Below are 22,692 nucleotides of genomic sequence, written 5' to 3'. Positions count from 1 at the left end.
TGTGTGCCGAGGCTTCGTGCATGCGTGGGCGGGTATGGTACCCTTGGTTTGAGTCGAAGGACCTGCGGAGGAGCATCTAATTGAAAGGGATTTCAGGGATGTCAGCAGGTGACCGCATGCGGTGACCGGACTCTAGGGGGGCCTGTTGGGAGCAGCCTCCAATGTGTTTATTTGTGAGCGGAAACTGTACTGGATAGTCTTTGGCTCGTCTCGTTATAGTGATGACATTTTTGATTTTGTACACGGGAGTTGGCAAAAAAAAATCGGCCTTCACACTGGAAGCGGGAACATGACGCGGCTTTTGTAAAAGAAACGGCAGCCATGTAGAACGTCGGGGAAGACGCAGGGTGATTTAAATTTCATTTGAAATGGAAGACACAGCCAACAAATGAGAACAATCAGCGGGCCGACTGATTCTTTCATTTCTTTCAAAATGAACCTTGAGAAAAGATACGTCTCAGTCATATTTATGACTACAGCGCCGCAATTTGTTTCTTATCGATTTAAGGAAAGGTGCATTGCGCACCGGAATACGACTCTTGCATAAGCGGAGCGCCGCAATGTGAGGCTTACTGATGACCGTCATCATTCTCACGCCACCAACAGGATGAACACGACAACATTTGAAGCGCAAACGATTTGTCAGCACCTCAGGACAGCCGTTTAATTATTTTGGGCCGGAGCTAATGCTACTTATGTTTCAGACTTGTGAATGAGCAATTTATTTTTTGTAATACAAGCGGAATGTGTTAAATGTGTGAAGCCTTCAAACGGCAATAGTCCAAAGGTCAGTCGTGCAAAAAAGATCCAGATTTTTTTTAGGGCGTGGCTAAAACCTCTCCTTCACTTTGAAACTGCTCCAGTGCCTTCAGCGGTTATCTGCGATGTGTTGTTTGCTAGCTAGCTCTGCCGAACGTGCATCTTCCCTTTCAGATGGTTTGCTGCCGTGGCAGTTTTAGAGCGCCTCGTCGTCGACTGCGAGTGCACGCGTGTCACTCAGAAGAAAATGAAAGAGTGCTGGCTGTAGAAAGCTGATATTCATGTTAACGCGGGCAGCTGAAATATCTTTTACAGTACGTTTTTTTAGTCACGTGTGCAACTTTTATGATTCCTCCGTTCTCATGTTTCATCAAGGATAACAAATTAACAATTTAAAGAGGGCTTTACCATACTAATATTACAGCGGTTATTTTTTATGCGTGTATGGCTGTTAAGAAGATTAAAATGTTTCTCTCAAATTGCCAGCTCACTTAATCAAGGTTTTATGGTGTCAGTTTAACCTTGGAATGGACTAAATCAATTTCCAAATTAAAGTCGAACAAAATGAGGTCGACCTGCCACAAATTGGGCCTTGCCGTTTCAGGTTTCGTTTTACCAACTGATCAAAAAGTCAACTTTTCTGACAGCTTGAGCGCACCTTCGGAGAAACCAAAGTCCAAAGATGCAGCCGACGTCTCTCCAGCGCCTCGAGCACTCAGAGGACTATTGAACTTTACATGAACGTAAACCCCTGCGACCTTTACGATTCTCACTGTCAGGTTTATGTCTCCACATGCCAACGCTGCGTGCACAGATTTGTTCATCCCGCATGAGAGGAAATAAACACACAAGAACATCAGCACAAATTCTCCTCAGCCTGCTTTCATGCCCTCGCAGCTAGTCATCAAGGGCAACGCCACAACAACGCACCGATGCCAAATTCACTGCAATTAAAGCTGCTGCTGCTCTCTCTCTTTCTTTCTGACTTAAAGACCCCGTCAAGTGAATACAGATATTTGTTTTGAAAGCCATCACACATATTTGTAAATAGTCGATGAAGTACGGGAAAGACTGATAACAGTGAGGACAGACGGAAATGTTTGCGATTGCTGATTGCTACTAAAGAGTGCAGTTAGCTAGCAAGCTAGCTAGCTAGCTCACACACCCAAAAAATAAATCTTCCCTGTATTAGCCACAGTTTACAAATCAGTTCTGTCTAGTGATTCAAATTCCTAAGCGAGGAGGTGACGCCACAGATAAACTCGCCGCCCATCTGCCGGTCAAGAGGAGCCTCGGTGGAATGTGAGCTTTCAAGTTAGCGAGTTCCTCTCGTGCCAGTGCAATGTATTCCGGCCACCGGTGACTCAAGTGGATACATTCATGCGTCTCAAACTAATATAAAAAAAACTGATGTCATGTCCTTACATCTTCCCATCCAGTCCCAGGTGTCCAGGAAATGACATCCAGGAAAGGGTTTGCCAGGTATCCGTCAGCGTCGAAGGAGTAATCTCGGCCACCCAGTGTGATGTTGCTGAAGTACCTGTGCGGACGAACAAGCGGGACACAGGAAGAAATGGTACGATTCTAAAAGCAAACATGACATGACATCTACGCTCAAATAATAACACGCAGGATTTGGACCGTGAAGCGACTAATAAGTTCTTTTGTCAGATAATCCCGCCAGACGGACGTTTTAATTGTCTGTTAGCGTTAAGAGCGGCGGTGCGTACTTGCGAACGGCAGCAGTGCGAATAAAAAAAACGACAACGCTAGCATCGTGTGTGACTGGACGTCGTTCATAAGTAAATGAAAGCAATCGATGAATCGTTCCCATTTAATTGCCACACTTGTGCTGCAATTCATTTACAAATGTCACGGCAAATAAGATACTAAATGACATCTTGGCTCATTTTGCTGCCTCATCCAGCCATACAATGTAATGTTTGCACTTTCTATAAGCAGGTGCAATGATTGGCATTAAAAATGAACGGAGATGAGAAGCGTGGCCACTTGGACTACCTGTTAGAGTGCGCCGCTGTCTATTTGCACAGGCGATGAGGAATATATTAACGAGGGTCATTAATAAACATGAGACGTGGTCTGCTTGCTACAGATGCCCGGCTAATTTTTGCTGTTTTGAAGTGATGCGAGGCGGCTCTGAAATTCTCTCACCTCATCCTGCCCCGCATTCTCTGGGTCTGATTGGCATCCGTTGCGCAATTGGTGACAAAATTGGGCCCGCCCGTGGTCCCGTAATCCTTGCGCATGGCCACGGCGCCGTGCGTCAGCACCGACACGCCTCGGGCGATCCTCCGGCGGGGTTCGTCCTTCCATCCCTGCGGCCGCACGGCAAACAGAGCCCTGGGCAGGCTCTCCATGCCTAAACCTGAGAGCGCCGGGCCCACAGCGAACCACATGTGCGAGGCGCCGGCCTGACCCGCCGCCCAGGCCGCTCGAAAGACCAACTCGGCCTCCTCCTGGGAACAGTACAGCAGGCGGACCTGCGGGATGGCCGGAAAGCGGGGGGAGGGAGCGGTGAGGAGGGCGGACACACACACATACACACACATACCAGCTAGTGAGATAAGGAGGGGACAGGGGAGACATGGAGAGAGACAGGGTTGGAGAGGTAAGGGAGAAAGATAGAGCTGGAGCAGAGGTGCACCTGAACGGGAGGGGAGGAGGAGCTTAGATAGGCAAGGCCATATTGAGAGATAACAAAGGTGAGAACAGGAAGAGAGACAGCGGTAAAGTGATGCGATAAGACTCAAGCAGGTGCATTGTCGTATTTTTCCGACTATAGGACGCACTTCTCAAAAATCCACCTCGCGCCAGGTGAGCCTCGTAGTCCGAAAAATAAACGACTCAGAAAGCAAATGAATGAATGGAATCGACTCATCTGAGATTCATTCCTGTGACAATGAAAACGGGGAGAAGGATTGTGGGAAAGAAAAGAAAAAATGACACGCTTTGGTCAAATTGCAGCCTGAAGAGAGAAACAGTGAGATGATGTTGAGAATGCCATTAATGAGAAGACAAGAGTGGTGGAAAAAAAATAATCAGCAAAAGCACAGGAACTCGAGGGCTGGACAGTAGGAGGGTGGAAATTGACCAAAGGGGATCTGTAAAGGGTTCGAAGGGGAGAGAGAGAGAGAGACTGAAAGCACATTTTGAGAACGGCGCCTTCATTGAATTATCAACTGTAATGGCTTGCTTGGCAAAACAATCATGCCTGCATGCCAATAAACCTCCGGCGAATTAAACAGGGGATGAGAGTGACGGCGGAATCGACGCTCAAATACAGAAGGGGAAACCGAACGAGGAGGGGAAGGGGCACAAGCTGTGTTCTAAACACACACACACGGAAAATGGAGGCGCCAGGGAAAAACCGACGAGGCGGAAGCTGCGAGAGGAATGGAACAAAAGATAAATCATGAGCCATTCAAGTAAAAATTGATCCCGAGACCGGGGCATGGACATTAGCATAAAAAGCATGCGGCGGGAAGCGGCGGCAGCGGTGAGGGGCCAGCGTGTAACGCAAACTCACACGGCATCACTAAACGATCACAAGCGGTTGTTAGCTGGAGGACATCGCAAAGAAAAGATGCAAGTCGGCAGCGAGCCGCAGGCGGCGTGTTATATTAACGCCGATACGAGCAAAGTGCGGCCTTGGAAATACCCAACACGTGCCCTTCACAAACACACACATGCCGGGACATTAGCCATGACATTGAGACCCTGACACAGAGGGACGGCGGACCAGGCCGGCGTAATAAAGAATGGCTGTGGGAGAGGGGCATGCAATCTTGTTTCCTGCACACGGGGAGGTAGAAGAGGTGCAGGTGTAATTTCAAGTAGGAGTAGCGTGAGGTCAAAGAGGGAGTTTAAGGAGGATGAATGGAGGCCCAAGTTGAGAAATGGGAGCTCAGAGAAGAACAAGGCGGTCTGGACGGCTGTACGAGGTGCGAGACAAAAAGTGCGAGTCTGTCCGGTCAAGGTTAGAGTTGAGCCTCATGGTGTTGCCAATGTTACTTTTCACCGCACTTTTCTTTTCAGCAAAGAGCCCATCATCTCGACTGTATAAATATTTTGAAAAGTCGAATGATGTCGCATCTGTTTAAGCTCCACATGATCTCCGGAGAATTGATTAGGAAATCAAACGATGCATTAAACACGAAATTACGTTTACAATTGGGCTGTTTTCCACCAACATGCGCGTTGCGGTGGGCAGGCGACACTGAAATAAATAAATAAAAGAAGGTCCTTCATTCACATGCATAATGCTCAATTTCATCAACGTATGCATTCCAGAAGAGTAGCATGGCACATGCGCTATTTCTAGTACTTGGCCAGGGTTCCAACTATGTCCAGCCATTACCATGGATTAGATTAGATTAAAATATTTTAGATTATAGTAAAATAGATTAAAATGATTATAGATCAAATAAAATAAAAACAGATTATATTAAAATAGATTAAAATAGACTAAAATTGATTAAAATAGATTAGATTAGATTAAATTATATTAAAATAAATAAAATGATTATAGATTGAATAAAATTAAAATAGATTGGATTAAAATAGATTAAAGATTTTTTTGGGCATCTTTATCAATCCTCATTTTATCACACATTCTACTTTTAGGAGAAAGAGAAACTTTGAAGATCCCAGTATTATCAAAAGTGTGGCAAATGTCAAACAGTACACCTCCAACTTTCTGCATAATAATAAGAAAAATTGATAAAGATCAGGGAATTAAGTAACTTGTGCGATATGCAGATGAAAAAGAAAATCCCTCTGTGGTTTTATGTACGGGCATCCCAATCTCAAATCACAATCTTGTATCTCTCAGGGCAAGGATTACAATTACTGTCTTGAAGTTTTTCCGACAGAATTTTGCATTACTTTTCAAACATCCCATTCCAACTCTATTATTGTTTGAATTTCAACTCCCCACCCCCTTCTCGCCAATCACGTAGCTTCAAACCGGGAACAAGGCAACAACCAGCGTGTTAAATCTTGAGCAGTGTGTACACTATAATTTTTGATGGAGCGCCTCGTGCTGCAAAGCGTCGAGAAATCCGTCAGAGCGACTTATGGCTTTTGTTGCGCCGTTGAACTGTGAATGTGTCGGATGATGAGGGGAGAGCAGAACAGAGGGATAGAGGAGAGAGGGGGGAGAGAGAGAGAGAGAGCGCCACGCTAAGGGACCGAGGGAGAGACCAAGAAGGAAGGAAAAAGCCGGGAGGCCGCCTGCCACCGAGGGGGCCCCCCCCCTTTCAGTGACAGTCGCTGCACTTCCTCCCCTTTCCTCCCCCATTTCCCCCCCTCGCTCCCCCCTGTCTCACCTGCGCCTCGTTCTCCTTCAGCAGCCTGCGCGTGCGCGCCCCGCCGGGGTCATCTGTCACGTTCAGGACGACCACGCTCTTCTTCTCCCAGCCGATGAACGAGCCGTCCGTCAGGCCCTCCACCACTGACAGGAACTCCTGGTAACCGTGATGACGTGTGGACACCACGGAGAAGGCGGTCCAGTCGTATTCCTCCAACACCTCAAATATGACCTCCAGTTGGAGGGCCGTGGAGGAGCTGAACTGGAGAAAGATGGAACCCGATTCCTGATTTGAAGGAAGACAGCAGCAGACTTGGTTAAAAAAAAACAACAACTTTCAAAAGTAAGCAAAAAGTCCTCGCCTGGTGTAAAACTGTGGCTAAAACACGGCCGCGATGCGCCGGGATATCACTTGAAAGCGTTTCGTCTCGAGACTGAAGGGGTTTATTTATGCACAACGCCGAGGCGTCGCAAAGCTTGAAGTTTTAATGGAGCCGGTGCAGCTGCAGGGCTAAAACATCTTGGATTGTCGTGCACATGCCCGTGAAGTCCAGATGGGAGTGTTTCTAAAAAAAGTATGTTGGCGGCAAGGAGGGGGAGGGGTGGGGGGGTGGGGGGGCGTAGTCTACAGTGCAGCTTTCAAGGAAGTTCATCAAAAGTGCTGCAATTTAATTCACTGGCAAAGCGCACATGCAGGCCACAAAGGAAAGTCGTTTGAGCATTTACGAGATGTCCTTGATATCCGGCTTAAGGCTCATGAACGACATCGATAGGAATTTTGGCTCTCGATTTTTGGGTAGCGTCATTTAATTCATGGCCAAATTATATTGGTTTAATCTTTTATATACACTGCTACTAAAAATACACTGTAAAATATAAACAAACGACTAGGGCTTTGCTGATATGGACTTTTTGAGGCAGCTGACAATTTTTGGCAGAAAAAAATACAGATTACCAATTAGTCGTCAAGTTATTTAAAAAACTAAAAAAACGGCTAAAATGATTTTTTTTTTTCTTACCACTGTACATTGGACACAATAGCACGTTTAATTATTTTTTTCTATCTTGCCCCCTCTCCCTGAAGTACTATATGTCTGAATGCCGATTATCTTCGATTATCATTATTTAACACTCAATGTTTTGTAGCACAGCTCTCGATGTTTTTGTTTTTCCCTCGTTTCAGTTTGTGTGCTGCTCGTCTTAAACCTCCTACTTCCTTCTCCCTTCTGCTTGGCACCGAAACACAGATGCCACAATACATCTTGACCGATCACATGCGACTTTAAACCAGAAAAAAAGACAAGCGAAAAACAACCAGCTGGCTCCCAATCTGGAGCGGGCGCACGTCGTTCACTTCAGAGTGACGGCACCAAGAGCAACTTTACGATGTCACTCTGTCCAATCCAGTGAAGAAGACAAAGACCAGAATATTGAAGACGTGCTCAAACGACTTGCCATCGGCCTTTCTCTCACTCTTTGTTACTTGTGATTGGTGAGAAGCAAATGACCCATCAGCGCGAAGATTTTCAGCGCACACATCCAGTCACGTCCGCTCGATGCCTTCCTCCCACCCGGAACATCGCAGACGGCCCAGTTGGTGCCATTTACAGACCAAACGCTGGCGAGTTGCAGCGAGGCTGACCTTCAGCTTCGAGCGCACGCCCCAAAACGCTTTGTCGTCTTCAGCGAGCGAGCACATACGCAATATTGTGACATTCCCGGTAGCCGTGGTTACGTAAGCCGCTGTCCCCTTCTGTTGTTATTTGGATTGTCAAGCCACGGCGCCTCAATTGACAACAGACACGGTTTATACTTGCCTGCACTGCGAGCGACCCCCCCCCCTCCTCCCTCCCCCACACATACCCCAAACCCAATCCCCACCCCCCCTCCTCCTACCTGTGGCATCCTCCCCAGCCCCGCTCCCCCTCCTACAGCCACTATGGGCAGTCCCGTTTGCGCCGACACAAACTCCAGCATGGGGGCCAGCGGACCCCAGGCCGTGCGCGGGGGCCTCTCCTCTTCATAGACCAGACCCTGTAGGGGCCGCGCAGCCAGCAGCTCACACAGCTGGGACAGCACCGTCTTAGGGCTGCTGTCGTTCACCTTGAGGATGAAGGGGAGGAAGTGATGGGCGAACACAGACAAAAAGCGTTAGCGGACGATATCGGTGCGCCTTGACTTTGTGTTACAGATATGGAGGGCGCGTGTACTATGCATGAGGTGAACAATACGGGATTTTTGTCAAAGAGCCGAGCGGCTCGTTCTGAAAAGCGGTGCGGCGCCGCGCTCCCATTCATCTGGGTTAATGAATGGTCGCCAACAATGGCCGCTCATTGTCATCCCGAATGAGCGGAGCGACGTTCTCCAACCTGTAGCCAGATGACGTTGGCGGAGCCCCACTGGGTGACCACGCTCTCCCCCAGGGAGCCGTACACCCGGCCGAAGCCGGGGTACAGCGCCCGTCCCGCCGGCCCGGCCAGGGCCGCCTCGGCTTGCACGGTTGCGCCAGCGTGGATGACGGCGATGTTGAAGTTCATCATTGCCCCCGCCTCGCGCTCCCGCGGGCTGGGCCGCAGCAGCAGATGCGGGGAGGCGTCCGCCGGGCCTCTCCACTCCGCCAGCACCAGGAGGAGAGAGAGAGTCGGTATGGCCACCATGGCAACCCGCCGAGGGGGGAGGCAGACACGTACGGCACAAAGAGAGGGTGCCTGAAAGAGAGAGTCGGCGGCGGAGAAGAAGAAACAAGAGAGATTAAGTTAGTCCAAAATGCTTTTTCCTCCAATATCCACCAGAGAGGACATTAAACGAGATCAATAGAGTAAAAGAATTAGACGAGAAGAAGGTTGGCGGGAGAAAAACAGACAAGAGGAGAGGGGAAGTGATCAGACAGGTGAGATTGACCAAAATGCTAGCAAAGCAGCGGTGAGCAGTCAGGACCAGTTTTCCAAAACATTCGTAACAGCAGCGACCTACATTCACACTCTGCATTCTAGTATTTGTTCTATGAAATTGTACTCATTTACATTCTTAAATTAATAAAGAAAGGCAGCTGCATTTCAAGACTACTTTTCATATCCAACGCAACTCAAGCAAAGACATGACACCTAAAAGCATTTGCAAACACAACAGCTAACGACATTCAGAAGGAATGAGGAAAAATCAAAGTAGTTTACTCCTATTACTACAAGAACACTCACAACAACGTTCAAACACTAACAGAAGACTTTGAAAATATTTTAAACCAACAAAACGGCTGCAGCGTCACTCCAATAAGATGATTCCAAACGTTTATCTCGATGCGATTCAAGGACGATTCAATTGTCGAGTGGAACGATTCGATTCGGTGGGATTACGATTCGATTCGGCTCAGTCACTGTACATTCTGAACTGCTCCAGATTATGCACACGGCATAGTTGTCCACAATTGTAATTTGATAGCGGTCCTAGTAAAGGGCAGAATAAATCGGATTCATTTCTACTACTGAAAGTCAAGCTAACAAATTCACAACGTGCCACCGAAGCAAACGTGACGAGGAATACGGACGGCATATAGGGGAAGGAAAGGCGAAGAAAGGCAAAACGCTGAAATTGTTGCTATTTCGGTAGCAGGCTACGAAGGAACAATATGAGGAGGGAAAATAGTATCGGGCCTTTCGAGGGAAGCAGGACGAGCGCGCTAATGGCAGGCGGAGGCAAGGATGGAGGCGGAGGTGGTTATTGTGCTGCATGAATGATAACAACAATTAAGATCAGCAGAGGCACCCTCACAGCTGCAAGCGTGCACGTTGGGATGTGCACACAAGACGAATGCGTGGCCACCGACTGCCCGCAGAGCCGCTAAACGGTAGCGGCGCGCTAATCACCACCCGGGAGATAACGGGGTTCAAAAACGCATCGCATCCTTTTCAATTTTCTCGCCACGCCAACTGCCCTGCCTCCATTTTCTTCCCACTTTCCCAATTCCCGCCGTCCCCCTAAAAGCCAGTCTCCCTCCCTCAGCCTGCCTCCATTTTCAGGGCCTTCGTCCTCTCTACGATTCTCCCTCCATCTTCATCTGACTCCGACCCTTTCTCCTCGCTGCGCTCTGATGGTTCCTTGACCCTCGTCGGTCTTTCAGGTGGGAAGCGCAAAATGAGAAAATGGGTAAAATATGGCTCATCTGACCCCGTATTGGAGCAAGGATGCGCTTGAGGAGAGGAGAGAACAAAAAAAAAAAATGAGGCATGGCAACGGGACCAAATGTGAGGTGAGACGCATGAAAAAAGGCGATTGATTACCGAGGGCGGCGTCTACGTGTTCCGCCTAAATAAATACACAACTGATATTTTGAGTGACGGGACTGTGTGTGTGTGTGTGTGTGTGTGTGTGTGTGTGTGTGTGTGTGTGTGTGTGCGTGCGTGTCTGGAGTGAGGCGCCTCGAGTGAGGCGAGTAAGAAAAAAATAGAGGTGTGCGGAGATGCGAGAATGGGGGAAATGTGATAACGAAGGAAAGAAAAAAAACAGACATTTGTAGGTTTTTTTTTTTAGTACGCTGGAGGATGTAGCAGCAACGGCGGGAAGAACAGCAGCAGAAATATGGTACGTCGTATAATTTGAAGGAGATATATTGGCGACTGTAGCAAGCCGCGGGTCGTTAAGTGTTGGGGCTCGTCGCGGTATTTCATTCTCGGGGGACGCCGATGTGCGCCCACGTCGGCCCTGTTGGAAGTGTGAAGACAGCACAGTCCATGTCTTCTGGCAACGGGTTCTCGTGGGATGTTTAATAGGGAATCGAACAAAAAAATAATAAAATATGTATCACCAGCAGTACATTTAGGAGAAGGGGCCCAACTTGCACCACATAAAAACCAACTGAATGGTTTTTTTACCCAGAACATTTTTTTTCCATATAATGTAAACATATGTTGACTGTTATTAAGACTTACAGGTTTAACGGGTTCTGTTACCGGTCTCCAAACTGCATTTACTCATTGAGCGATGCCTCCAATGAATCTTTTATTGCAATCCAAATGTTCACATTTCCCCTCCGCCTCCCTATTATGAAACATAAACAGGATAACAAACATCCTCTTGGCAAATGGCGGTTAACGTAACCTTCCGGTTTAGCATTATTTTAATTAGATGTTGCAACGTGGTCTCAACGGGCGAGAGGCGTCGTTCAAAACAAGTTTGTGGCATCGCACAAACCTGTTGAATCGTTTGAACGAGTCGCACGACAATGACAAATTGATTCTCGTTTTCTTGTTTGAGGTAAAGCCTCGCAATGTTCTCCCTTTGGTCTTTTCTTCAACTCGACAGTAATTTCTTCCTCCACAGCTTTGGCGCTCAAAACGACGACTACACGAGATATGCGAGGGAGAGATGGAATTGTTGGTGAGCTTAGGAAAGAAGAGAAGAGTGCAGCTGGAGCTCAATGCGCCTCGTGTTAATTGGCACATACTTCAATACTTCAATCGCAGCAACTGGAGTGTGTTCTGTGTCGCAATAGATCCACTCGCTCTATGTCCTGCTCACACGCTCACAGTGACACGAGGGGATCCACACACACGCGCACACACTGGTGTGCAACTCCCCACTTCACGCTTCCCCTTCCATCCTTCTGCAGCATGTTGAGCTCCACTAGCCGTGTTCTTTGCTCTCCATGTCTTCACTTACACTCCCCCCCCCCCGCCACCCGCTGCCTTTCTTCCCTCTTTGATCCACGTCATGTCAAAGATCTGCTAGGGAGTGATCAGAGCAGCAGCATGCATACAATAAGGCTGGCTGAGATGGCCTCTGATTCAGATCACGGTATGAATTCAAGTCACTTGACAGGGAAAAATGTTACGCGTCATCTTTCTGAACGTGTTCAACAGACCCTTGGCAAAGTAACAAAAGCAAATATGACATTTGTGCAAGCAAACTTATTCCCTTACGGTTTTCAGTCGTGTACGCTGACTGAATAACTGCAAAACGATATGGTTGGAGCGGCGCAAGTTAGCTAGGATTGTCTAGCCGGTTGAGGGGGGATAAAAAAAAACAACTGTGCCGGCAGGTGGCAGTTTTCACACTGAGTCAAATTCGATAACATCGCCAACAAGTATTGCTTGTGAAGAGTAGAGTAAAGGTAGAGTCCAAATCCAAATTGATAGCGTCTAGCATATATACCACGCCTGTAAAGCGCTGCCTGTTAGCTTCTGTTATCTTCCTTTCCCTCCATAAAGACGTTATCAAATTTCACAAGTTGTCTATCAAGGCTCTTTGCTGCCAGGTGCTTGCAGATACAAATATTCATGAGGGAGGGGGAACTTGCCATGGGCTGATAACTCCATCAGCACTTGATGCTTTCATGAATGTGTGATTTTTTTTTTTCTTATATGGAGCAGTTAGAGTTGAGCGGGTGGCTGATTTAAAACTCAAATACAATCTATTGTAATTATACACGCGCCCATTCAAAGGCACTCAAATATTCAGACAGGAAGGCTCTTTGCTATTATCCCCTTAAAGGTGGGATTTTTTTCTTTCTTTCACCCTCTAAAGCAGGGGAGTCAAAGTCATTTTTTTCGCGGGCCGCATTGTAGTCATAGCTTCTTTCGGAGGCCCATTATGACTGTCAACCCAAATAAATGTAAGAGCACCTCATATTATATACAGTAAAAATTACAAAACAAACTGACAAATAACTCGTTTTCAAATCAGACGAGTAAAGACTGGTCAATATTAAAAAAAAAGATATTATGAAAAGTGAAGACAAATTGCAATTTTAGTAATGACACATGAATTTGATGCACAATTTGTCTTCGCGGGCCAAATCAAATGATGTGGCGGGCCGTATCTGGCCCCTGGACCTTGAGTTTGACATGTACTCTAAAGAGAGACTGACGTGAAAAAACAAAAACTCCAGCAGGTGGATTTGGTTTGTCCTTTTGGTGTTTAATAACCTTTTTCCAGTACAAACGGGAACAATCACCTTGACATTCCACTCCGGTGTGCCTGCTTGACGTCATTTTATTTTGACATTTCAAGTCCCTTCCATTTCCATGCGGTCACTGGAAACTGATTTTGAGCTTTGAGTCATCTCGGATTTTGAATTCGAGTGTTCATTTTTTGGACTCGGACTAAACTAACTTATGGACTCCCTTTTTATTTGCCCGTGAGATGAGAAAACACATCTACAAATGGTTTACTACTCTCATGAGTGTTCAGACATAAAAATAAGAAAGGTCAGATGGAGAGGCGGCTGTGTGGGGACGTCGTGTCAGGACTTCTCCTGACAGAACACACGGGAGAGTTTCATTCATTCAGAATTGCCGCACTAGTAAATAGCGAGTTGCAGTATGTTGCAAAACATTGTGATGTTTGACGGAACATGTGGCAAGCAAAAATCTTTCAATAGCTCACAAAAGGCAAACCAAAACAACTAAACTCTTTCTCAAAGGTTGTGAGAGCCGTGAGTGGTGCAATCATTAACGAGCTGACTAAGCGATTTAATCGGCAGAAATGGCATCGTGTCTGACAAATTGCTTTCGCACTGAAGCATTACGTCGATCCATTTACGCAAATGTATGTGACCTAAAATGTTTTTACTTGTTATTGTGTAAAAAAATTCAGACTTGCCATTGTGAGGCGACATAATCCCGCATGGCATATTGGCGGAGCAAAAGGGGGGCTCGTGGGGGCACTGCCTACCAAATGCCCAGATAATTGGGTATTTTCAGATTTTTTCAGAATTTCTTTTCCAGATTTGCACCCATCTAAGGAACAAATAATGATTCTTTATCAGCATTTTTTGAAAGATTTGGGGGATTTGTAAAAAAAACAAATTTTAAAAAAATGCACTTTTGTTTGTCGCGTGGCGTTTGGTGGACACTTAATCAGAATCACTTTACGCCACTGACTACACTCCATTTTTTCACAATAACAATAAATGGATTATTTTGCCAGTCCCTCGTACGAGCCACATTGTTGCTCCACTCTGCTTGCGCCAGCGCTTCCATTAATTCTCTCATTGATTGACCAGACACCGGGATCACCTTACTACATCTAAATCAGTCCCTAATTAAAAGAGCACGATGAAAAGTAGCCGACACCGCAAGACCTGTAAGGCGAAACGTGTTTTAACGAAAAAAAAGGGAAAAAAAACTGGCTACGCAAACTGGCTATGCATAGTAATGACTTATAATCTGATTGTGGGGATAAATAAGAGGTGCAAAAAAACTGAAGTGATGACTATCGGGATTTTGTGCAAGCTCACGTGCAGGCGCAACCAATCCGTGTCAAGCGCACAAGCAAAATCCAACCAAATTCTGGAGCTAAATGGCAAGTCAGCATCAAATCCGTAGCCGCATAGCAATGTCGAGTTGGAGCGACATTAAAGCGCCGCCCGCACGTGAGCTAAAGGTGTTAGAAACACTTTCCTCAGCCTGTGCCATAAAGCTTAATGCATCTGCTGGGGGAAAAAAAATGAAACAGCAGAGGTGCGCAGCCAAAGTGTTGATTGTGTTTTGTGGGGATCCGTGTGAGCTGGCGAGAGGTTAGTGAGGGGAATAACTGAAACTGATAGCGCTATGCTAATAAACTGTTTGCGTTATTCTAATAAACTGCCGTGGGGACAGACTAATCGCTATCTGCAGTGAGGAAACCGTAAAGATTTTATATTGTCTTTAATTCAAGGCTGCTTGCACAAACATATCTTCATGTTTTCCACTTTTGTGAATCTTAAAGCAGAGGTGTAAAAAAAAAAAAAAAAAGAAAAAATGTGATTTGCTGATTTAATCTTTGTCACACTGAGCGTCCAGTGGCGGCAATTCATCTTCCAGTTACTTGCCGTCACCGTTCAATGGAAATCGTATGCACTGACCTGTGTCTCAATTCTCAAAAGCATTTGAGACGGTCAACACAGTGGAACCTCTTGAATTGTGTTTGGCAGGAACACTTGGACTGGCGTGATGTCACGGGTGATGTCATGGGGGACCTCGGCGTACCCTGCATGACCTCAGTCCAGCAAGTAAAAATCGGATTAACTCTGCTTAACTGCAGCAGGACTGAAAGTAACTCCCTAATTAAAAAAAAAAAAGTAAAATTATTTAAAGTTAGCCAACACTTTGAAGCTGTAAAAACAAACAAAGAATCAATAAAACAAAAAAAGAATCAATCGCCACTTGTCAATAAGAAGCATCCCAAACTTGCATTGTTTGTATAAATGAGAAGCTCAAGAAGATCCGAATCACCTTTGAAAAGACCAAATCAGCTTTTCATTTGGGCAAAAAACAAAGAATAACAGAACTGGAAGCAACTCACGAGTCAGACTACCTGCATTGAAAGCGCATTGTAGCTCATTCTTCATCATGCCAACAACCAGCAGGCGTGTTAGCAGAACCTGCTGCTATTAACAATTTCACTCAAACAAATGTAAGAAACATCAAGCGGTCTTCATTTGTTGTCATTCAAGTTGCATCCGCTCAAAGAGAGTAAAAGCTGCACGGGCTCCACCTGCGCTGGCAGAAATTTACCATTCTGCCTGGAGAGCTATTTTTAAACTATAAGGGAATAAGGCAACTTTGCACCGGGTTCATTCGGTAGAGTCACTTCGGTGGGAAAGCTGCGTGGGAACGCCGCCCGCCCTCGGATTCATTTTCGACACCAAGGTTCTCGGGAGTCTTGACACCAGGGGCCCCCCGGTTGACACGGGTTGACGTACTTTAATAAATGCCCCCACCCTGACGCCCCCCAACCCTTCCCCGTTTCCTCTTTTTAATCACCACTTACACTGTCGTTTCCGGACGCATCAATCACAGTGACGGACTGCCCCACGCTGCTGCAAAACGCCGCGAGATGCTAAACATGCCTGCGTGTTTCTACACCTTTGCTCTGCCGGTGTGTGTGTGTGTGTGTGTGCGTGTGTGTGTGTGTGTCACTCTGTCTCCCTGCCAACCTGCCCTCCTCCTCCTCCTCCTCCTCTCTGTCTGTCTGTCTCCATCTCCACCTGCTCATGACATGACTCCCTGTCATTCTTTAAACGTTTGAACGAGTTTTGGCTCAGCTTTTCGTCCGGTGCCGTCGTGAGCCCGAGGCTGGGAAAAAAACGGAGGGCTAACCCTAGGGAGCCCCCCTTTTTTTGGTATCATAACGATCAGATAATCACCATCTGGATTTGGCATCACAACATGTCCCGCCTGTAGATTTGAATCGGCAAATCGCTTCGCAAGTGTAATCTTGCAACGTACTGACTCAGTTGAGTCTGAGCCATTTGGATTCACAGTTCGAAACCCACCCGCCTTAAAATGCTACATTCACAATAAACAACGTTTGGAACGTAATGAATACATTTGGAATTAGTGTTGTGCATTGTAGCAAAACAGATTAGAATGAGCAGAACTGCCAAAAAGAATTCAGTTCTGAAATTTTCTGCTATGATGTCATTCCAAAACTTTTCTCAACATTAATGTAAGATTTGAGAGGGGACGTAAAAATAAACAGAAATAATGTGGATGGCGCTGACTCTTGGTCGAAAAGAGTTTGGATGTGATTGGTTAATTCTGAACATAAAAGAGTTTCCATATCATCTCACATGATTATTTCCACTTCCCTCTCTTTCATTAATGGCGGAAAGAGATTTGAAAGGATTCATCTTGGTCTCATTTCCTCAAGTCACAAAAACCTGGCATGTGAACTAATTTTGAGATCCACTTTTGTGACACTCCTTCATATTGTCATCCACGAGCTACAAATGTTCATCGGTGGCATCTCAAAGAGGAGAACCTAATAAAGAAGCAAACGCGATGAGAAATTTGCAGCGCAATTAATATTTTAACAGAAAATTGAGGAGCAAACCAAGAAGATGGCCTTAGGAAGCGCACTTATGAATTTAGTTGGGATGGGGAGAGGGATGGGTGATGGTGATGAAGGTTGAGATGCCGTCATGGAGGATGGCCTGGAGATGCCGCTGAGCTGGAGAATGATGATGGCCAACGCTGAGTGGAAAGAAAAACAGAGAAGAGAGAGTTCATTCCAAAATGGAATCACACTCAAGATTGTTTTGCCACGTTAATGTTGCCGTCACGTGACAGCTGCTACTTTGATGCTAACTTTGCTGATCTTGCACACACATTGCGGCGGCTTCTTACTGTACATGTTTTCATTCACGTGAGTTTGCTCCATTACGACTAATTAACTTGGCTCGCTAAGAAGAAAAATCAATCGAAGCAATGGGGCTTGAAGAAGGAAGCAAACTACGAGGACGCGGCGGGCTATGACGTACATATAGGAACCAATTCACTTGATTAGCCATTGTGATGGTTATTAATACTCTGCAACTTTACTGGTTTGGATCAGTCAACAAAGACTGGCGTCATATATATATTGTTTTTTCTTTTTGTGGCCGTAAATATAAATTTAATTGTTTGTATAAGTTGCTGCCAGCCTCTGAGTCACTCCATCACACACGGCGACAAAGAACGCTAGCTAGCCAGCCTCAGCGTAGCCATAGCTAGCTTAGCGGTAGAACACTGCTCGTCCACATAAACAAGGATTTACACCCAAAAGGCAAAAATGCTGCGAGCTGGCTGAAATGACCAGAGTTTGCTTCATAGTACTTCATGATTCTGGATTGGCTCACACACAAACCGGAAAAGACAGATGGTTAAATAAACTTGTCAAGCACCGCAAATAAAATCAAATGAAAATAATTACGCCATCGCCGAATGGGACAAGTGAGGAAACTGGAAAACACCGCCCAATTGCTAACATATTATTTTAGAGCAGGAGCTCAGCATTGTCAGCAAATCAAAGGATCATCATAACAAAACACGACATCATATTATTAAACCACTTGCCATAAACGCAAGCCACCATCTTTTTCAAAAGTGTCATTCTTTTTAGTCCTAAAAAAATAATCGTTGCTATAATCGTGGCCGGGGGATTGAACTGAGGTTTGTAATAATAATAAAAAAATGGCGTTTGGCATCTGTGGCGCGTTTGCTCCGTTTGAGCCAATCCAACTGAAGCGCTAGCAAGCGATAGCAGGCCCGTTTCATGTTCTGATAAGATCTGCGATGGCTGTCAAACAGTGCTTCGCAACAAAGTGAATATGTAACCGCTTCATCAACGCAACTGAGACGAACACTTGAATTGGGGGCGGGGCTCTACCTGTTGTACTGTAATCGCACAAAAGCAGCAAGCTCTGATCTCGTTAAAGGCTAATTGATGTTGTATGCTAATGAGCTTTACCTTAATGGGGGGTGTTATGAAGATCACCCTTTGAGGGGAGAAGTTACATCACACAGATGACGGATGGGGGGGTCAGGGTTTGGGGGGGGAGCACAGGAAGTCAGCAGTTACAGGATGATGATGGAAGGGGACGGAAAGAATTGAGGCAGATGGAAACAGGAGGATGGGAAGAGAAAAGGAAAGGAATGTGCAATGTGGGGAAGGGGGGGTGCCTTAGCTTGGAGGCTTTTTCTGCAAAAGTCAATGAATCAATGAAAGAGGGGCTGATGAAGCAAATGGGCTTGGAAGAAAACAAATACATCCAAATGTTGATTCTGTTTCGCTTTACGGAACGTGAACGAAAGAAAGAAATAGCAAGAGCAAATAATAAAAAAATAGTAATAATAACAATAATTAAGGCTGCTGTTTTTTTACGATTATACCAATTTTGTAATTGCGGAGTGTGGTAATGGTAATTATAATTGACTTTCGATTAATTGCACATCCCTGATGCTAATTTTAAAGCACAGGTGCCAAACTCATTTTTGTCACGCAGCAGTTTTGGTGAGGGCCATTGAGATTGTCAATCCGTATAAATGATGGCTTCAGATGAGCACATAAATCCACAGGTTCCTCATTGAAATCATTTTGAAAAGCCTTCGACAAAAGTATCCTAAATAGTTGTCAGTTCTATTTTTTCTGCCACCACTAACAGTTTATTTAGCATCTGCACTGTCATTTAGTCATGCCAAGGAAGCAGCAAACGTATAACGTAACATTGTGATGACGTAAAGGCTAACTTCAAAATAAAAAACTTACCAGATAAATTGAGACCTCATTAGGCTTTCAATTTTGAGTTTGGCTCGCCTAGTGGAGTGACGGCTAGCTTGACTTGTCATTTTCGACATTTCGGTTGGCCTTGTCACTTGGGCGTTAGCAGCTAGCTGCTAACAAGAGTGTTAGCGTTGATGTCTGGCGATGTGTGTGAAACATGAGGTGCATTCATATGCAGTTGGACATTTCAAACTCGAAGAGAAAAAACATATTTATTACCTATCATTTATGAAATATTTATTAATCAACTTCATGATCTGCTGTTACCCAGTGCCTAATTTACCTTCCAACAGTCAAATGAGGGAAGTACTTAAAACACTGCACAGTACGACCACTTTTTCCGACATTATGATCCTCGTAACTACTCAACTTTCCTCGTTATGGCCCTCATCGTGAATTCCCACTAGGCTCCCTCTGTCGCGCTGCCATTACAAATCTCTCCCCCAGACTCCGCCATGCCTTCCCTTCACCTCTCGTCATCCCAGCGTCCACACCTGCAGCCTCCCCCATCCCATCTGCCATGCAAGGCTTCCACAACTCACGTTGGTTTGTCTCTCTGGCTAACTATAACGTGGACGGACGGCGTGGTCGTGTGAGCTGAGGCAGCCCCGCAGCCAAAGCGCCACTTTGCGGCACACTGCTGCAGTGGCGCGCCTGCGTGCGGATCACGAGCGCGCTCGGTCACCTGTGGGTGCAAAGGAGCTGATTGAAATGGATATCATCTCGTTGGCAAACCACCGAGGGGTGGGCCACAACACGCAAACCACACATTCCTTCCGGTGGAGGCAATTACACGGGCTCCTATTTGCTCTCCCAATTACTGCAGCAAATGTGAACAACAAAATAATTAATAATAAAACAACTCTCAGGGTGCTTCCTTGCGGTCAGCGAGTAGAACTTTAGCCTCGGTGGTCTCAGTAGACCTCGCAGGCCACAACAGCGGCTCATGCTGATGATGCCGATGATAGCGGTGGTTTGTTATTCACCTCAAGTGACGTACCGCAAGGCGGAAACAAAAGTTGCCGTGTGTGATCCCAACTCCAAACGCAGCGCCAGAACCAAACCCCCCAAAATGAGCTGCCGCATCTGCCTGACCTGAGAGCCAGAGTGTTAGAAGTCCCATTCCTCGGCGGCAAAACTGCCACGGCGGTGTTTCGCCAACCCTCACGCCCAAATATCCCGCCAACATCATGGGGACGAAGCGGGCAATGATGCGGCACACACACGCGCGCACACACACACATCTACACACGCACACACAAACGGTGAGCTGCGTGCAGGCAGGGAGAAAATGAGCATCGGCCGATATCATCGTGCATCTGCAGCGGTGCGGCGGCGCGCCGCTCTTGTAAGACTTAACAACAAAGCGAAAACTCACTAGAATGAAATTCCTTGCAGACAAATCCCTCTCATCTCGCACCCCCCCACCCCCTCCCCTCGACCCCCTCCGCAAAAGATTTTTGTAGTCATGACTCGACGGAATGCCGGTGTGCGTGCCTGCGTGCGTGAGGTGCAACATGCGGCTGGTGAGTTTGCAGGCGCACCAATGACAGAAGGGTCAAAGCTCCGGTGCGCCAGCCGCTTGCACCTCAGCACCCCCCGGCCACCCAACATGCCGACACCCGCCCCCCCTCCCACGCGCCGTCCACGTCCTCCCCGGTGTCAACGAGACTCCTTCTTTCCCGAGCGTCAGGCAATTAATCGGATCTATGTGAAGATGAGGAAAAGAAATGCACTTACTGTTTTTCACCAGCCTTTCCCCCCTCTTTCCCTGCGTCCCTCCATCCTTTTTCACATCCTTCCGTTTTGAGGTATCCGTTTTTGCGTGCGTGTGTGTGTGTGTGTGAGCGCGCGCGTGTGTCCCCCCCCCACCCCCCCCGGGCTCCTCACACACACTCACTCACACACACACATTCTCACACACGCACGCACACGCAGAGAGACGCCGGGAAAATATCTCTCAAAACATACATATATGTTCGACATGTATCCACCGATCTCTCTCCCCCTCTCTCTCTCTCTCTCCCTCACTCTCTCTCGTCCTCCCTCTTTCGTTCTCTCCCTCGCTCTCTCTCGCTCCCCCCCACTCTCACACACTCTCTCTCTCCCTCTTTGCCTGTTCTTTGGTTAAAATTCAGTATATGCGCCCCGTCGCCTAGCAACCGTCAACCTCTCTCTCTCTCCTTCTCTCTCCCCCCTCCCTCCATCACTGGCGACACGTGTTGAATGCTAAACTTAGCGGAGCGGAATAAAATTAATAAAGGGATGGAGGCTCTATCCAAGCACCCCCACCAGCAGCACGCCCCCCTTCCTCTTTCACTGCCTCTCCTCTCCCGCTCTTTCGCTCTTGCTCGTATCATAATGCAATATAAATATTTACTAGAACCACTCAGCCTTCTTATTGTGCCCCCACCTCCCTCCTCCTCCACTGAGCTCTTCTGCATTAACCCCTCCCACTCTGCCTCCTCCTTCCTCATCCATTCATCCATCTCCTTCCTTGCCATCCTTATCACCCTGTTCTGCTTCCCCAAGCAAAAGCGAGGCACAGCACGAAACTATGTGGCTCCACAAGCGGGTAGCACTGTGTATGGTGGATATTAAAAGTCTACACACCCCTGTTCAAAATTTCTGGGCTATATAAAATGAGACCGAGGAATCATTTCAAAAAAATGTTCTAGTATTAATTTGCCTGATAAACTGCAGAAGTAAAAATAAAACAGCAGAAAAAATAAATATAATTGCATAAGTATACACACCCTCAAACACTGAGTCGATTTCTTGTAGGCTTCAAACATTCATGCTCTCAATATTTTAGGAACTGTTTTCTCCTAATACTGGATCTTGTAAAATTATGGCATTACCCTTGTAAAACGTCAACGTTTTTCTCTCGTTATCGCCACTCTTGAAAATTAGGACTGCATTTACTTGGAACATTGGATATTGTTTTTCTCATTAAAAACATTAACTTTTTCTTGTAAAACTGCAACTTTGATCTTGCAATATTCTTTGTACTCATAAACGGAAAAGTTTATTCTCTTGTAAAACTGCAGCTTTTGTTCAGTTATTTTTTGGGGTAATAGTATTGGGACTCGTAATATATGTGTTTGGGAAATAAATCCCAAAGCACAATTGCATTGTCTTTCACTTTACACTGCTTTCATTCTTTTAATATTATGTTTAATATTTACCGAATATCGTAATTTATAAAAGTTCAGCATTATTGCCTTGGAAAATGAAGACTTGCGTTCATTCTTTTAATATTTACTTAATATCATAATTTATAAAACTTCAACATTGTTGCCTTGGAAAATTAAGACTTGCTAATCATAATCATAATAATTATGTATTCAACTCTCAGGGTCTCGTTATTTCTTTCTGCTCAAATCAAATGTTTTGTAGTGTTTGTGCACATGCAAAAATGAATCTTGATGAGATGGTGACAGTCAGTCTAAATGCTTGTTCAGTATTTGGCAATCTTCATATTTATACGTTTTTTGGTTTTTACTTTATTCTAATTCATTTGACATTTTCCCCCGTAATATTCTGACTGACATATTTACAAAAACAGAATGTTATATAATACA

At 46.0% G+C, this 22,692-nt stretch overlaps 1 protein-coding gene across 4 annotated transcripts in view; it reads right to left on the bottom strand.

The window, feature by feature from the left end:
• The window catches only part of grin2db (glutamate receptor, ionotropic, N-methyl D-aspartate 2D, b), a 44,723-nt gene extending 23,313 nt beyond the window's left edge, over window positions 1–21,410 (bottom strand). Inside the window, exons 1-7 of one of the 4 annotated variants that reach the window (XM_088386648.1) lie at window positions 20,849–21,410; window positions 16,927–17,040; window positions 8,458–8,796; window positions 7,985–8,191; window positions 6,108–6,374; window positions 2,932–3,260; window positions 2,185–2,299 (exon numbers count right to left, since the gene is read on the bottom strand). In XM_088386648.1, the coding sequence (XP_088242774.1) occupies window positions 2,185–2,299; window positions 2,932–3,260; window positions 6,108–6,374; window positions 7,985–8,191; window positions 8,458–8,745 (1,206 nt within the window). In that variant the 5' untranslated portion in view covers window positions 8,746–8,796; window positions 16,927–17,040; window positions 20,849–21,410. Of the gene's footprint in view, window positions 1–2,184; window positions 2,300–2,931; window positions 3,261–6,107; window positions 6,375–7,984; window positions 8,192–8,457; window positions 8,797–16,926; window positions 17,041–19,093; window positions 19,620–20,203; window positions 20,511–20,848 lie in introns of those variants that run through there. The other 3 variants (XM_088386647.1, XM_088386646.1, XM_088386649.1) reach the window with 3 other exon arrangements.
• Window positions 21,411–22,692: the final 1,282 nt, after the last annotated feature.

This window comes from Syngnathus floridae, chromosome 10 (assembly GCF_059516105.1).
Source record: "Syngnathus floridae isolate MCC-2025c chromosome 10, RoL_Sflo_1.0, whole genome shotgun sequence".
Lineage (NCBI taxonomy): Eukaryota > Metazoa > Chordata > Actinopteri > Syngnathiformes > Syngnathidae > Syngnathus > Syngnathus floridae.
Note: the sequence above shows the minus strand (reverse complement) of the source record. Positions and strands in the feature narration are given on the sequence as shown.